This window comes from Liolophura sinensis, chromosome 1, assembly GCF_032854445.1.
Source record: "Liolophura sinensis isolate JHLJ2023 chromosome 1, CUHK_Ljap_v2, whole genome shotgun sequence".
NCBI classification, from domain to species: domain Eukaryota; kingdom Metazoa; phylum Mollusca; class Polyplacophora; order Chitonida; family Chitonidae; genus Liolophura; species Liolophura sinensis.
In genome coordinates this window covers 23,103,220-23,120,600 of record NC_088295.1, presented here as the reverse complement: position 1 = coordinate 23,120,600, position 17,381 = coordinate 23,103,220, and the positions used below count along the sequence as shown (strand labels likewise).

General features: G+C 36.6%; 1 protein-coding gene across 3 annotated transcripts; it reads right to left on the bottom strand.

The window, feature by feature from the left end:
* Nucleotides 1-549: 549 nt before the first annotated feature.
* LOC135476574 (sodium-independent sulfate anion transporter-like) lies at nt 550-17,140 on the bottom strand. 3 transcript variants are annotated; one of them, XM_064756656.1, is made up of 22 exons: nt 17,000-17,131; nt 15,791-15,841; nt 15,038-15,234; nt 14,397-14,499; nt 12,664-12,868; nt 12,084-12,169; nt 11,734-11,813; nt 11,086-11,140; nt 10,675-10,765; nt 10,018-10,196; nt 8,389-8,461; nt 7,979-8,029; nt 7,745-7,805; nt 7,395-7,450; nt 6,533-6,673; nt 6,198-6,256; nt 5,669-5,740; nt 5,376-5,475; nt 3,729-3,796; nt 3,386-3,451; nt 2,375-2,469; nt 550-2,086 (listed from the first exon to the last, which is right to left on the bottom strand). In XM_064756656.1, the coding sequence occupies exons 3-22, from the start codon at nt 15,193-15,195 to the stop codon at nt 1,993-1,995; spliced, it is 1,893 nt and encodes a 630-aa protein (XP_064612726.1). In that variant the 5' UTR covers nt 15,196-15,234; nt 15,791-15,841; nt 17,000-17,131; the 3' UTR covers nt 550-1,992. The 3 variants fall into 3 exon arrangements, with proteins under 3 accessions (XP_064612726.1, XP_064612734.1, XP_064612717.1); XM_064756664.1 differs by lacking the exons at nt 15,791-15,841; nt 17,000-17,131 and adding an exon at nt 15,459-15,517; XM_064756647.1 differs by lacking the exon at nt 15,791-15,841 and having other exon boundaries at nt 551-2,086; nt 17,000-17,140.
* Between the last annotated feature and the right edge of the window lie 241 nt (nt 17,141-17,381).

Here is a 17,381-nt window from a genome sequence, read left to right as displayed (position 1 = left end):
TGCAAGTTATTTGGTCATCATATGAATTTCTGTTGTGGTTTAGCACAGTCAGTAGTGCAGTCAGTCTCAATGGCTTTTGGATATAGTTGGAAACATTCCAAGCTGTACAATTTTCAGTTTGCTGTTTATGTTTCCATGTCAGCTAAGTGTTGCAAATGTTCAAAATTCATTTTAGAAATGAATTAGTTTGAACATTAAATGACCACACTGCAGTGGCGAGCATTCATGTCCTAAGCCATTCAGTGTGTGATTTAAAAAGTGAGAAATGTACTGGCTTAGTTATTAACAGCAGGAGATGGATTTAACAGTCTGATGTTCATATGTGAGATCATATGCGCTGACTTTGTCAACCGTGATGTGATCTAAACCAATGTTTCAAGCCAAACAACGGAAGACAAAATTGCCCTGGCTCATTGTATGTTTACAGCAGGCAAAAGGCACTAACCCATCTCTCAAAAGCTATTGAGAACCCAAAAATACCAGACTGTGTATCACTAAAGTGGAAAGAAAGAAAGAAAGTACGTTTAGGGCAGAGAAGATACACATGGAAATCATCCTTCATGAACAGACAGGCATGGAAAAATGTTCGGTCAGCATTATGACCTTTTTCATTGCTTCAACAGCAAAGACAAAAACATCAGGAATAACATACACTGTAAACTAAATAGTTTGTGGGATTGTTTACTATCATGCTCTTGACAAAGTCCTGGGAGAACCTGACAAAGCAGAGAGTCATGACAGAAATATGTGTAATATATCACATCATACATGTACTTAGAAGTCAAGCTGAGGAATTTTTCAACTGAAAAAGCCTAAATGTTTCTGCACACAAGCTCGTCATATATACATGTATATATCTATAATTTTTTCATATCTGTTTCATTTTCTACATTTGTACCTTGTGTGATTGTTTCAATAATGAACACTGTTTCCAGAAATTTTACCTTTATAATCTTGCATCTCTTAATGAAATTTAGTTATGATGATCTCACGTTCCAATGATAAACAAAAGTGTAGTGCTTTAAAAGAATTGTTTAATTTTGCTTTAAGAGAATGTACATTTCGTACCTGGTCGTACTTCAAAGAATGTCGATAAAATTGGTTAACATTTACTGGTAAATCATTTATACTAATACATGTACATATGACCTTCCAAAATAGGTCACTATTGCAGCATTCATTATAAAAGTTCCTTCTAAAATAAATGATTGCATCAAATATATCAAGGATTTTAGTTATCTATGTCTTCATATATTCACACTTCAGTTAAAATATTTTTATAAAAAGCTTTTTTTACTCACAACTCCATAACAGTTCATCTGACAAATAATAACCACCAATAGCTGTTGGTATCACAGATATACACAGGTAACAAACATTACTTACAAATTAAGATGACAAGCACTTGAGATCATAACTTTTGCTATAAACCCAGTTGTACCAATACTACAATAACCCCTAAATCATTTTAAACCCATTTAAAACATTTTTTTCTCGCCCTTTTTTTAAACCTGTAATTTTCTTTCAAGTCAACACAAACTTTAACTTGATTAATAATGGTTGTATTACATGGTCAAAGCAAGACATGTTAATACAGAAGGCACAGTATCAAATGTAAGTATTTCTGACTTGCTCTAGTGAAACACACACAATATGTTGTATTATTTGCAAATCACTAACACGTACTGCTTTTTGAAAACACTTACATGTAACCTATTTATCTGAAATCTCCTCTGGTATTTTAAACCCACTTATAACTTAATGCCCAACTGCTGATCATGTCAGTGTAACCCACTCACATTTCATTTGCTCTTGTGTAAACTACATGGGTATTAAACTTCTCAGGCGTAACCCATTTATGTATAAAGCCATTTCATCACACTAGTCATGTAAAAATTTGTTAGTTTTAGATTATTCATGTATAAAGTCTGTCATATTGTAAATCATTCAAGTATAAACCACTTATTTGTGAGAAACTTAAGCATAAATCGCTCATGTATAAGCCTTTCGTGGTGGCTTGTTCTCATCTAGTAGTTTACTTGTTGGGTCATCCTCTTCTACTGGAACCTCATTATCTCTCCTACGCCTGACAACAAAAAACATAAATGTACACGCAGTGTTCAGACTGATGGTGAATGCTGCCTATTGTCTATCGGTATACACACGCATATACATACATGCATGCATTATCACAATTGTACGTGGAAGGATATCTGATTCTACACATCTCTAGCATTTCAACATTTCTTAAAGATAAAGTTTCATACTTTAACAAAAAACTTCAGAGAAACCAACAGTGACTTCTGATTACAAAATTCAATCAAGGTAGGCTTTGCCGCACTTGCTATCACAGTTAACAGGTAAATTGACTCACCCGCCCTCATTAACCAATACCCGCGCACCATCCACTGTAGCAGTGTAAATAAAGCCAGGGATTTCTGCCAACATCACACTGTCCAGCACTGAGCCCTGTCAACATAAAATTTGTATGAAAACATTACTCCAAATTCAAGATCCACCTAGGAAAAGTATCTACATGTATAACTTGTACTGTTGTTTATATTTTTTATCTATGTAGATCTACACCTGCATTTATGTTTCCATCAAAGTATTACCCAACACCACACTAAACTAAACTGGTGTTCAATTTTATGAGCAGAGGAAAACTGGAATTCAAGGTGTAACGATGGACCTTAATATAAAACAGGCCTTCTGAGGAAACCTGCGCCACAGCTGAGTGTTAAAATCCCCACACCAAGGACAAAGGGACAGAATTAGGGAGAAAAACTGATGTTGAATTGTAATTTTTACATTAAAAAGCTTTTGCTCTATCTTCCATTCATCAACCTCAATGTGCACTTGGCACTCTCACCAACTCCAGCTGAACTTGTTTTTTACACCCTTGTCAAACTACCTAGGCAATTCACCTTTATTTGAAGTTCAAATCATGATTAAAACCACGTGAACCTGTGGAAACTAACAAAGTGGGAAGTCACATATCAGAAAACATCTATAACAGCTGTTGTGATTGGTTTAGAATTTTTTTAAGAGCCAATGACAAGCAGCCATTCTCCACGAGTCAGCATCGTTCAGAATGAACAAGATCTCCCATCGAGAATTCAACAACACAGCAGCTCAGCGACAAAAGAGCTGAGAAAATACCAACCTCCCTTCTCTCACCCTCTCTCAACCTACAAAACCCCACCCCCCATCTCAACCACCACAAATTTCAATCCAGATCCTGATTTACACCGATTTCAAAAACGACCCCCAAGGCTTCAATAAAAGCAGAAATCCAATGATCCGTGGAAAAGTCTCAGGCCTGCTCATAGAAGAAACACAAGAGGGAAAAGTTAAGGGTGCAGATGGCATGTGCAATACTTACTCTCATGCCTGTAAACAATATATCCACATGGTTGTGATTTGTATCAGCTATCAGAGATGCAAAACCCTGAAAATATAGGTAAATGCCGTCAATTCACATTGAGTTTGATATAAACAGCAGCATGTGCCAATAGCCTTGTGTTCCAATGATATAATGACAATCCCTTTATCATTTTTTGAAAAATTTCCTCCTGCCTGCAAATGGACATCCATACTGTTATCATTCATGTTGATTTATTTCAGCTGCCAACATTTCTTCACAGCAACTTTTAACTGATTTTTTTAACTGATCCAGAATAAGAAGGATGCAGCTTTCCACTGAGCAGTTAGACATATGTAAGTACCTGTATTGCTGTGTAGTCCACATCATACACGTGAGTACAATCCAGGATGATGGCAGGCACTTTCTTATCTGATAAACAAATAAAAACTGGGAATTATACTTTTATTTCATTGTTCTTTAATGCCTCCACCTCTTTAATTCTACAAATTCCCTGTTCCAGCGCAGTTTTGAGCCCACACTTCCTGTCTCCTGAAGACTGATATGTAAGAGCCTTCAATCACGAGATCATGACCTGTTCCTGAGAAATAAAACAGCACATCACCAGAAAAAGAAACATTTGACTTCATCACTGCATCCTTAATAAAAAGAAAGCAAACAAATACCAGTTAGACACATGCATATGTTAAATTTTGTCTGCTACCAATCTGCAGATGGTCGTGGGTTTCCCCCTGGTTCTGCCTGGTTTCCTCCCACGATAATGTTGTTGATAATGACTGTAAAATATTCTTAAAACATCAAAGAAATAAATGGGTTAAATTTATTTCAGGTCAAGCTATGTATAAGTCAAAATAGTTAAGTACATGTGATATCTACAAGTATGAGTTAATCTAGATTGATTTATATTTTTATGTAAGAGCCTTTAATCACGAGATCACGACCTGTTCCTGAGAAATAAAACAGCACATCACAAGAAAAATACACATTTCATTTCATCACTGCATCCTTAATAAAAAGAAAGCAAACATATACCAGTTAGACACATGCATATGCTAAATTTTGTCTGCCACCAATCTGCAGATGGTCGTGGGTTTCCCCGCTGGCCCTGCCTGGTTTCCTCCCACGATAATGTTGTTGATAATGACTGTAAAATATTCTTAAAACATCAAAGAAATAAATGGGTTAAATTTATTTCAGGTCAAGCTATGTATAAGTCAAAATAGTTAAGTACATGTGATATCTACAAGTATGAGTTAATCTAGATTGATTTATATTTTTATGTAAGAGCCTTTAATCACGAGATCACGACCTGTTCCTGAGAAATAAAACAGCACATCACAAGAAAAATACACATTTCATTTCATCACTGCATCCTTAATAAAAAGAAAGCAAACATATACCAGTTAGACACATGCATATGCTAAATTTTGTCTGCCACCAATCTGCAGATGGTCGTGGGTTTCCCCGCTGGCCCTGCCTGGTTTCCTCCCACGATAATGTTGTTGATAATGACTGTAAAATATTCTTAAAACATCAAAGAAATAAATAGGTTAAATTTATTTCAGGTCAAGCTATGTATAAGTCAAAGTAGTTAAGTACATGTGATATCTACAAGTATGAGTTAATCTACATTGATTTATCCCCCACCCCCTCCCACCACCACCACAATCAAATGTAAAACAGCACAGTGTACTGACTCAGGAGCCTCTCACCAATGCGGTCACTGTGAGTTCAAGTCCACCTCTCGGGCCGTACGTGGGAAGGCCTTCTAACAACCTGCGGATGGTCGTAGATTTCCACCGCGCTCTGCCTGGTTTCCTCCCACCATAATGCTGGCCACCCTTGTATAAGTGAAATATTCTTGAGTATGGCTTAAAACACCAATCACACAAATACATAAAATAAATCTATTGGTATGAACAAGGCTGTTCTCATCCTCTCTATAAATCCATAGTCTGACAGAATATCTAACGTACACTGATCTACATACCAGACAAAAGAATTTCTGTAACTTGCTCTTCTAAATACTCCACAGCAGGGAAGTTTAACCCATGGCTCAAGTGTATCACAGGTACATCATAATGGTCTATCTGCAAAAATAAAACATACATCTATATAAAACATATGCAAACATGTGCACAGTTAAAATCCATGCGCCTATACTCATACCCAGGGTTTAATCCATGATTAATGAATTTAGCCAATTTTTGATACGAAGAGTCTGAAAGAGTCTCTGGAACAGTGTTTCTATACAAGTACATGTACATTTGTTCTCATACTTACAATGAGTTTTGGTCTTGCTAGAGCATACAGGAGCGTTACCACAGACCAGCCAATTCCAACCAGAATGCCATACTGCAACCAGACATTCCTTATTTACTGCAGGATTTAAAAATTCAATCTGAACAAGTAAACTGTATACGTGATTTCTGCAGCCTTGTAGCTTTGACAGTATCAATGCTTTACCGTGTTTATCTGAACACAGACAATCAAATATCACAATGAGCGATTGATCAGACTGGTTTGGGTTTAACATAACTTTTAACATGCTTGTTGATAAATTGTATTCATGTCACCTTATATCAAGGACATTCTCAATATTGCGATATTACATACATGATATTATTCATACTGATAATAATCCTGTGTAGCCTTATATGAGTGGAAGATATTCTAACCACTTAGAAAGAATAGCAATTCTCATACAGGATGCTATAAAAAAACAAATGCAGTATGGTTGAGATTGCAAGTTAATGGCACCTGATATGACAAACTTTACCAAGAAAAGCAATTCACATATAAATGTGCTTACCTCAATACCAATTACTAATGATGATATAAATGTAACAAATAATGGAAGGAGGTCCCATTCTGAAAAAGACAAAAAAGTACATTAAAGAATAAATGAACATACTAAAATATGAAATCAATATTTACTAAAAAAAATCTTTAAAATCTCGTATACTTTGCCAAAAGCCATCTACACTGTTTCCACATATATTGTCAGCTATAAACTATAAGAGGATTATATTTTTTATTCCGATTTTTACAGCAAATTCCCCAAAATTTAAATAACATTCAACCTCCTATTTGAAGTTTTGCATGTCTTTCACAACAAGTCTCCTTACTTCCCAGCAACTCTCTTACTTTGGGTTCTCCACAGCTTGGGTAGTATTTTATAATCCACCATCTGTAAAACTGCCGATATGATGACAGCTGACAGCGCAGCCTTTGGTATGTAGTAAAACAAGGGAGTTAATACTTGAAGGGAGACCATAACTAGAGCAGCTGAAACAAATGAGAGAAACAATACAGCAAATCACAACAACATACAAGTGTAGCTTTTCTGTTTTCAGTTAGGATTTAGTGAGTTGATGTTATCTAGTAGGTGGGGCCTACATTCGCATACACCTCTGTTTAAACAGACATGTACATATCATGCATGCACATGTACTATCAAAATAACATCAGGCCTTCCATCCCGGCCTGTCATAACAGTTTATTTATTTGATTTGATTGGACTTGAGAATGTTTCACACATACGACGGCGGCCAGTATTATAGTGGGAGGAAAGCTTGGAAACCCACGGCCATGCGCAGGTTGCTGTCAGACCCCTACGGCCACTGTCATAACAAAGTTCATTCTATAATATAAATCTGTTGTCGTATCCATTTCACCTCTGAGACTTGATGTGAAGCACATGTACATGCAAACAAATGCATACACACTAAGTCTACATTACACAAAATATCCTTATTTTTGGCTTTGCCACGATCTATAACACATGTTTTCATGCACTATGGTAGCCCTCGTTCATGTAGTTACATCAAATACAATAAAGGGTGATTTAATTGAAATATACATGAATGCAAGAATGCAGGAAATATGGTTGGTATTATGGCTCATTATCATCTTCATTTCTTGTATTAAACTAAATCAATGTCATGTCATTAAATAATTGCCTGCCATATGATCTTCAGTAAAAACTGAACAGGACTTATTTGCTTACCTGTAAATAAACCAGCTGCTGGTGTCTTTACTCCACTTTGTGAATTTACAGCAGTTCTGCAAGGACAAGACTAATAATATTAAACTTTCCCTGATAACTGTATTTATATTTCAAAGAAACATTTGTCAGGCCTAAACCATACACCACATTCTTGTTAACAACATAATACTTTACAAAACAAAGCTTGACTTGATTCATCCTTTCAGTACATCAATCATGTCCACAATATATGTCAAAGATCTTAGAAATTCTGCCATCAGTAGCTGGGTGTGACAAATTTACATTTGGCATACAAAACAGTTGTAGAATAGGAAACGTAATATAATAATACATGTACACCTATCTCTTACCTTGAAAAACTCCCCGTCACAGGGTAAGATGACACAAAACAGCTCATCATGTTGGCAACACCTATCATCCAAGAAATGAAGTAGAGTAAGGAATTTTTCAACAACATCTTTCTATTACCTCTATACCAATGGAAAACTTCCCAGCAGTCCAGAAAAAAATGAGAGAGAAAACATTGTTATGTATGTTGACAATTCCAAAAATATGTGTGTTATTTGTTCCTAACACTGACTTACCAATAGCAATTAGTTCCTGAGTTGGATTTATCTTGTAATTGTTCTGCCTGGCTGTAACATTAAAACAGAGATTAGGCCTTCCAGGAAAGCTTATGAGTAAGTTAACAAAGCATAAACATTCAAGTCATTTGGGCCAATATGTTGTCATTCATTTAGGTGTATTTGATTACTTTAATTATTTATTTCAGTAAACTTTCAGTAGTTATTTCAGACATTTAATCATTGCTTTTACCAGTTATCGCTTGCAATCATATTCACAGAATAAACAGAATGTTTATGTAACTATATAACATGGAAACTTCATCTGAATTACACATAGAGATATATTACACAGCCAGCTATCCATCATGCTGAAATGGCTTGAGAAAATGATGATTACTTATAAATATACAGTTCACAAATATTCTTACCAAAAGCTCTTCCTATAGCAATGGCTTCAACTAACCCTAACAGTGGGACGATAGCAAACCCAACACCAATAGACTGTAAAAGAGACAGAGTAAAGAATATATTACACGTAGTTCTGAGATCAGTTGGCAATGTTCCCAGGTTGGCATCCACATTAATTGCTCTGGATCATTATTTAAAGGATAAATGAAACGCTTCGGTTTGATTTCTTCTGTGCACATTATTATGTGTAATAGCATATAAACACTACCAACATATTTTTTCAACTTTCTCTCTGAGGGCTAAAAATGGCTTCAAAGTGCAGTTTTCGTAAAACTGAGCGGTCACTCCAGAAATTAAGTAGTTTGAAGAGGTTATGTCAAGAATGATCTCTGTTTAAAAAGAACTCTGTTGACAACAGACGGGTCTTTGTGAACGGGGGAAGGGGTGTTGTGAACAGACGGAATGGGGGCAGATGTAAGGGCGCGGAGGGAGCACTAAGCTAGCCCGAAGATGCCCTGCAGTATCTGTGTACATGTCACTCTGCCCAGGTTGTAGCCACATGGTTCACCGCGCTCGGGGCACTTTTGGGGTGTTCACTGAGTTCCGAACAAGGCCAACGATGACGTAATTTCTGCAAGAATTTGACCCCTGACAGAAAATATGCATAAGATGGAGGGGTAATTAACAGGCATGAAAATACTCCCAAAATGAAATTCTTTCAACAAAAGTTCCGGAGCACCATTTTCTTCATTTGGAATAGAAACATAATCTTTGTTTTATAGTTTTTTATCATGTATCCTTTAATTGTCTTACATGGAACTCATTCACCTGTGCTGTCTGCATTCTGTTAATTCTGTACACCACATAATCAGGTTTCCCATGATTTTGAAGTAATTCTAAATTTGCATCAGCTGATTATCCTTTAATAATAAATACTTATCGTATAGTTGTAATTGACCCAAATATAACTAAAACACCCACTTGGACAGAATCCACACTTTTGATGTTAATTATGATGTTGTGATCTTTATTATTCATGAATAACTATGTGATATCAAGTCAGAATAATCCATGATGACAGAAAACCTGGATTTGTAGCCAACAACTTTAACATGATGATGGCACCACACTCAAGAAACATCAAGTTCCAGGTCTGTGAATGGAGGAGTACTTATCTGTCATTCTGAGGGCTAAGCTAGATCAAATGGAACAAATACCAGATCTAAAGCAGGGTGTATATCAACCTTGGGACTTGAATCAACTGGGTTTCAGACAACTGGAAGCGCCTTGAACCAACTGGGTGCATCTAATCGGGGGGGTGGGGGTGGGGGGGGTTAGTTGATCTATTATTCAGCCGTTGGTCATGTTCTATTATTCTGCAACTCAAAGTATCCAGTTGTATTGAGTTCCACTGACCTACGCTAGCACTCAGTGACAACTGTTCATGATCACGGGGCTTTGCATGATCGACTTTGAATAGATGGACCCAGTAGATCAAGATAACAAGTCTGCCTTTGCCAGGCCTTAATATATGTATAGTATTAACATTAACATGTATAAAACTATGTGAGAATACTTCAGTCATAATGTCCGCAAGAATTAAAAATATGTTTTCATTTAACAACACTCTGAATTAGTGAACAACTTACACTGAAAATTTGTCCTGTACTTGATGTGACATTACCATGATGAACGCTGAAGTTTGGGGCTTTAAAGGGAGGTAAGCCCTGCTTCAGATCTCCAGTTAGAGTAATCTTCCCATGGAGATTTTGACTCTCAACAGCAGCAGCCACAAGAGCTGATGACACAACCACAACAGCATTTGCACCTTGAAATAAATAATATTAAATATTAATATTAACAATAACAAAAAATAGAAAGCAAAGTTAAAAAAGCCTGACACTAATTCACCTGAACAAATATTCTATTCCTCTTTCTCACTTCATGTAATACTTCATCATCAAAGTCTTGGAAGTAATTTACTGCTCTGAATAGAGCAGAATGGTCGTGGTTAGCTCTCACCGTGTCATCATAGAAATGTGTCTCCTGTATATCTGTGCACAAACACAGCACTGAGGCATTCCAGTATGTCTTTACATAACCTAGCTCCATCACCACATTCTATATGTACATCATTACACCTTACAGGTCTCCTGACATGTCAGAGACATGTATGTGTAGATTTGTATTCGACCATATCTCTGTTTATAATAAACACAGCACAATAATGAAAGACTCGTAATAAAGAAGATCGACAAAATTTCTTTTTAAAGAACTTTCGAGGATAAATAACATAGAAAACAAACCTGTTCCTATTAACCATATAAATTTACGAGACACCTTCTGACAAATTCCCGGGCTTTGCACATCATGCCCCCAATTCACATTTCGAAATCTCTAAAAAAAAAAACACACAAATGAAATTACACATGTGCACAGAAACAATTATGAAAGATCCTTGACTTGCAATATTCAGTTTCCTCCTCCCACAACAAACCTGACAACAGTCATAAGTCAAAAAATTTTTGAATGTGACACAAACACCAGTCAGATAACATCTAATAATATAACACTCAAAGTAAGTACAGAAACATTTTAATGCACTTCAACAACAATTATCTATGCAGATAGTTCAGTTATAAAAAGTGGTGTTTATGTACATTTTTTATGTCACTGGGCAAACAAGCATCATATAGAAATAAGAAAATAGTTCTCACCTTTAGAAAAAATAACAACACAATACAAGATAATCCCATGATTAGGTCCCAGACACTGGTAAAAAAAGAGGAAAATGTGTTTGTCAATGAATAGTGAAACCACACGGTGAAGGAAAGGTCACACCTATCTCCACACCTATTTTCAGATCTTCCAGTATATCCCACTTTGCAAACCACCCTAATTCTTCAATCATTTCAACCACCTCTGCAACAATACTTTGAAACATTCTGAGAGAGTTGTGGGTTGTAGGGAAATAATTTGTACACTTTTATGAAGCTTGCACCCTTAGTGACACAAACAAATCATTTTAGTGTCATTTTAATAATAATAATAATAAATAATAAATGTATGCTTAAATTCAATATGTATGTACTTTCCACAATGTTTTAATGTATGCAGATGTGCTTCATCATCAAAAAACCTTTTACCACTCTCTTCGCAATTGAACTTTCATCACAAAGTTACATTATCCCCAAGAAGGAGTCAAATATTGAATATATTTAAAATATTAAACATACATTCATTTCAATAGGTTAACGTACACACCAGCATTTTATTAATTTTTCTATGTTGGCTAAAATAAAGAGAAAATAAAGATAATGGCACACACCAAAAAAAGAAAGAAATATGATAATTTATATACTCACTTTGTCTGACCTATTTTGGCAAATGTGTAATAAACACAATTTAAGAAATCTCTAGGAATGTTGGATAATCCTAAGATACCCTGAAAATAAAACAGCAGTACATGTGTGTAAATTAACAGTAGCTCAAAGCCTTTTTGATGTCATTTACAAGAGAATTGCAGCCAAAGTGACAGACATGTTGGAGCCAAAGCACTGGGATCATTGAGGACGATGGGGCTCACTTGATGCAATGAGTGTCTTTCTTAAGATATGTCCCAAACTGTAAGATAAGTAGCATGTGTTAACCTACATGTCTACTCATTAGAGAATCCAGTAATCTAAGGGAGAAACACAATATTACATATGCTTACCTTGACTTGACCAAAGGCTATCGTAATAGCTGCAGCAGAGGTGAAGGCATTGATAACTGGGTATGATATAAAACTGACGATAATCCCTGTAAAAAATGACATTTACTGGTCAGACAAGCACCAATTATTAGTCAACATACCATAGGCAATATGACTGATGTTTTAATACAATACTCAAGAAGTTTCACGTATATGATGGCAGTCGGTATTTGAGGCAGAGGAAACCTGGGAAAACCATCGACCACCAACCAAGTTACAAACAAACTTCCCACATATGCCTTACAGATGGGCTCACAATATTGGTGCAGGACAAGCGGTCATCAACAAACTGAAGTCACAAGGGTATCATTGACAGCTTATTGTGTCCAAGGCCCTACACAGTGAACGTTGAGGAATTTACAAACTGTACAGGGCCCTTTTTGAACCAACACCTTAAGTGTCCCAATAATTTAACAAAAACACACTAAACTACAAAACCATGGCCCTCCTCATTCAACCTTTCAGTTGTCTCTTCAAGTACATTTGCATGTTAAAAATAATCTCTGTGACGGTGTAATAAGAGTAAGGTCCTTTTACATACCTAAGTTAAGAATGCCCATCAGGAACTGGACTGCCCCACACATGAGGGTGAGGATAATGGCGTAGGTGGGGTCTCCGTCCACGGGTGACTGGGCAAAAGCAGCTGTCATCAAGGACATGATGGCTGTTGGACCAATGGTGATGTCTTTGGAGGTGCCCAGGAAACAGTACACCACACAGCCCATAAATGCTGAGTACAGCCCATACTGAAGAGAAAACAACAGTACACCACACAGCCTATAAATGCTGAGTACAGCCCATACTGAAAAGAAAACAACAGTACACCACACAGCCCATAAACGCTGAGTACAGCCCATACTGAAGAGAAAACAACAGTACACCACACAGCCCATAAATGCTGAGTACAGCCCAAACTGAAGAGAAAACAACAGTACACCACACAGCTCATAATCGCTGAGTACAGCCCATACTGAAGAGAAAACAACAGTACACCACACAGCCCATAATCGCTGAGTACAGTCCATACTGAAGAGAAGACAACAGTACACCACACAGCCCATAAACGCTGAGTACAGCCCATACTGAAGAGAAAACAACAGTACACCACACAGCCCATAAACGCTGAGTACAGCCCATACTGAAGAGAAAACAACAGTACACCACACAGCTCAGAATTGCTGAGTACATACCATACTGAAGAGAAAACAACAGTACACCACACAGCCCATAAATGCTAAGTACAGCTCATACTGAAGAGAAAACAACAGTACACACAGCCTATTAACAAAAAGTTCAGTCCACACTGAAGAGAAAAGAATTGTACAACATCTAGCACAGCTCACACTGAACAGAAAACAGCAGTACACCACACAGCCCATCAACAAAAAGAACAACCCCGTAAGTGGGAAGGTCTGCCAGCAACCTGCGGATGGTTGCTGTACCCGGTTTCCACCCACCATAATGCTGGCCGCCGTCGTATAAGTGAAATATTCTTGAGTACGCCGTAAAACACCAATCAAAAAAAAAAAAAAAAAAAAATCAAAGAACATCCCATACTGAAGAGAAAACAACAGTAAACCACACAGCTCATAAACATCAAGTAGAGCCTATACTGAAGAGAAAACAACAGTGCACCACACAGCCTATAAACACTAAGTACAGTCCATACTGAAAAGGAAACTACAGTACAACACACAACCCATAAATGCTGAGTACAGCCCATGCCAAAGAAAAGACAACAGTACACCACACAGCCCATAAAGGCTGAGTACATCCCATACCAAAGAGAAGACAACAGTACAACACACAACCCATAAATGCTGAGTACAGCCCATGCCAAAGAGAAGACAACAGTACAACACACAACCCATAAACGCTGAGTACAGCCCATGCCAAAGAGAAGACAACAGTACACCACACAGCCCATAAATGCTGATTACTGCTCCTAAATGTTGATACAGCTCATACTGAACTGAAAACAAAAGCACTTCCATAAATACTGAATACATTGTAATGGTTTGGTCTAATTGATATTGGCAATAAGTAAGAACTTACAAGAAGAAATCACAAGGTGAAACACTAAAGTTTTAAACCACAGTTTTGCCTTGATAGGGACATTAAAACAGTAGCAACTGTCAGAAAATATTAAAATGTATGAGGATTGAGCAGACAGTAATTATTTGCTTCAATGTTACCAAAGAATAGTTCTGTCAGTTGACTGAATTCAATATGAAGCTTTGGCTCTGAAAAAAAAGCACAGTCTGAAAAACTAACCTGGGGAGGTAAACGTGCTATTTTTGCATAGGCTAACCCCTGTGGTAATACTGTGAGTCCAACAGTCAGACCAGCAATAAAATCACACTGTAGATTGTAGAGGCTGAAATGTAAGCATTCTCTTTTTCATACATGTTGCTGTGGAGTCCTTCAAAAAACAAATAAAAAAATCAAACTGGCAAAAATCAGATGTCCATGTATGTAATCAAATTAATGTTTGCCTTTGGCATTGAGATTCAACTGTTTTGCATCCTGAAATTGTCAAAAACTTTATTCTTTGACAATCCATTTATTAACCTTACAGTTTTTCTGTTCGGTATCATTGGACTGCTGACAATGGAATCTATTTTTTGTCTCTCAGAATAAATCACGTTCTAGAAGGCACTAACACTTTAGAGTGTAAATAAATAGTAAATAATTAATATTACAAATAATGTTTAATAATAATGTTATAAATATTACATTCACAAATATACAATGTAAAGAAAGAAAGTATTTAAACGAAACATAATGCTGAATACCATATACCAAATTATTTCTGATATATTGTAAAATCATCACAAGTTTTCATTAATGTGAAACCAAACAATTAAGCATGCAACATTAAAAATTACATGTAAAACATTTTGAAGAGACTATACCTGTATTTCGGAAGCCATGTGAGGATTGGCAGTTTTTTCTTCAGTGTGTTGACAGTAAAACAGTTCCTTACATAAGCTTTGATCTTCTGATTACACTCCAGGTGAGCCATGGAGCCTTGAATGTTACCTGTGCCATCCATAGTGTATGATCTCAGCATTGTTAAACACAACCGTCACACTCTGATACATGACTTAATCTGTGAGAGATTCAGAAAGGAAAAAATACATGTAATGTCCGTTATCACAACCTAGCAACATAACCAAGACTGTCAGTCAGATTAACAAAATTAGCAAAACCCGCAAATTTACCAATCCAATATCCCGTTGGGATAGACACAACATGATTACCATGGCCTTATAACAAATACAGGTAGAATCTACTGTACAATGTACGTGCTCTATAATCCAAACAATACTTTACCACACTAAATGATATCAATTTTAGCTTTTGAACCCCACAAATTTGTGTGTGGTTAAATGTGCAGTCAATAACAAAAATAACTATTGATCCAGGTTACCTTGCTTTAGTACAAAAAAAGTATTGATTTTTTTCTCTGAGTTGAACAACACATGGAATGAAATATCTGATCTTCTATGTAGGTCACATTTGCACTTTGAATGTGTCATATGTGCTTTATATATGTGTTCCAGCTGAACTTTTCTGACCTATGTTTGTGTTTAGTCATAAGTAATAACGGAATGATGATTCAGAAAACCTTGTTTATATATTGTGTATTTTCAATATGGACTTACATGTCTTTTTTACCATTAAGACTTGAGGCTATTATTCACTGAGGAATATGTCTGAAAAAAAGTTATTTAAGGCAATATTGGATTATGTGTTGTAAAAATCAAATCTTAAATACAACTAACTGATTCATATTTTTGTGACTTTGAGCTGCCACATAAACTAAATGACTGGAGGAAATGTGTGTGAAACGTTTACCATCTCTTCACTAAAAAAATTACGTTTATAACCCTCTTACTTCAATGGTTAAAAGTTCATGTGCACTGATATTATAAGTAAAAATCATCCGGTTGGTCTCAGTGCATTTAACTGAGGTGGTTAACATGTCAGCATGTTGCAATGACCCAGGGACCTCTCACCAATGCGGTCAGTGTGAGTTCAAGTCTAGTTCATGCTTACTTCCTTCTCCGGCAGTATGTGGGAAGGTCTGCGAGCAACCAGCGGATGGCAGTGGGTTTTCCTCAGGCTTTGCCCAGTTTCCTCCCACCGTATTGCTGGCCCCATCGTAAAAGTGAAACATTCTGGAGTATGGCCTAAAACACCAATACACCAATCAAATAAATAAATAATATGTTCTGCATATACATTAAATTTCAAGTTCAGCTCATGCTGGCTTCCTCTCCGGCCGTACGTGGGAAGGTCTGCCAGCAACCTGTGGATGGGCGTGGGTTTCCCCTGGTCTCTGTCCGGTTTCCACCCACCATAATGTTGGCTGCCGTCGTATAAGTGAAATATACTTGAGTACGGCATAAAACACATTTCAAATAAATAAATAAATAGTCAATAGTTATTTCTATGGGTTAATTGATTGTTTTGTTGTGTAAAATTGACTCAAAAACAAATATCGCACATTTCACAAATGTTGCAAATTTGGATACCCTTAGGCCTAATTTTGGGTGCACATCCAACCCAATATAAAACCTACATGCCGATACAAGTGTACATTACTCACCGTCATGCATTTTCAGTAGGCAACTTGTTACGTACAGTATCACAACAATGTTGTCACATGCGAAGTATAGTGCACATGTATGCATACACCAGTCAGGAGCCAACTCACATCAGTAACCCAGCTGTGCCATGTATTCAATAAACACTAAAATAACATCTCACATTCTCATCTGTTAATTATGATATATTTGAATTGGGTTAAAGTTGAAGTTCGTACTGACCCGCCCCACTACTAATAGCACTACGCTAGTACAGATAGATACCTGAGACAATTGCTTGTGATGTTCACGTCCTGATAAAGTGTCTGAGTTTGGATCAATAGGACACCAAAATGCACGTGACAATATAGGAACAAAAAGTCTTATTTCACTTGATAACAGTTAAATCTGTATCTGTAGTCCGCCGAAACTGACTTGTCACATGATCAAAACAACTACGATCGCGTTCGTCGAACAAAACTCCAATCTAATCATAATCCGAAGAAAACTGTTAAATAGTTCCACCCAAAATATTAGGCTTTGTTAAATTTTGACTGTTAGTTCAATAAATTATAAACTTTTCAAAAGGTTGTAAAGTTCTATGGTGCTGATAGCAGAGAATTGTTGTTGTATTTTTTATCTTACTCCGGATTTTTGCTAACACCGC

Coding starts and splice junctions, on each gene's coding strand:
- LOC135476574 (XM_064756647.1), bottom strand. CDS start 15,195: ATGCTGAGATCATACACTATGGATGGCACAGGTAACATTCAAGGCTCC. Junction 11,141..11,733: donor GCCAAAATAGGTCAGACAAA/GTGAGTATATAA, acceptor TTTTTTTACCAG/TGTCTGGGACCTAATCATGG. Junction 3,452..3,728: donor TGGACTACACAGCAATACAG/GTACTTACATAT, acceptor CTATATTTTCAG/GGTTTTGCATCTCTGATAGC.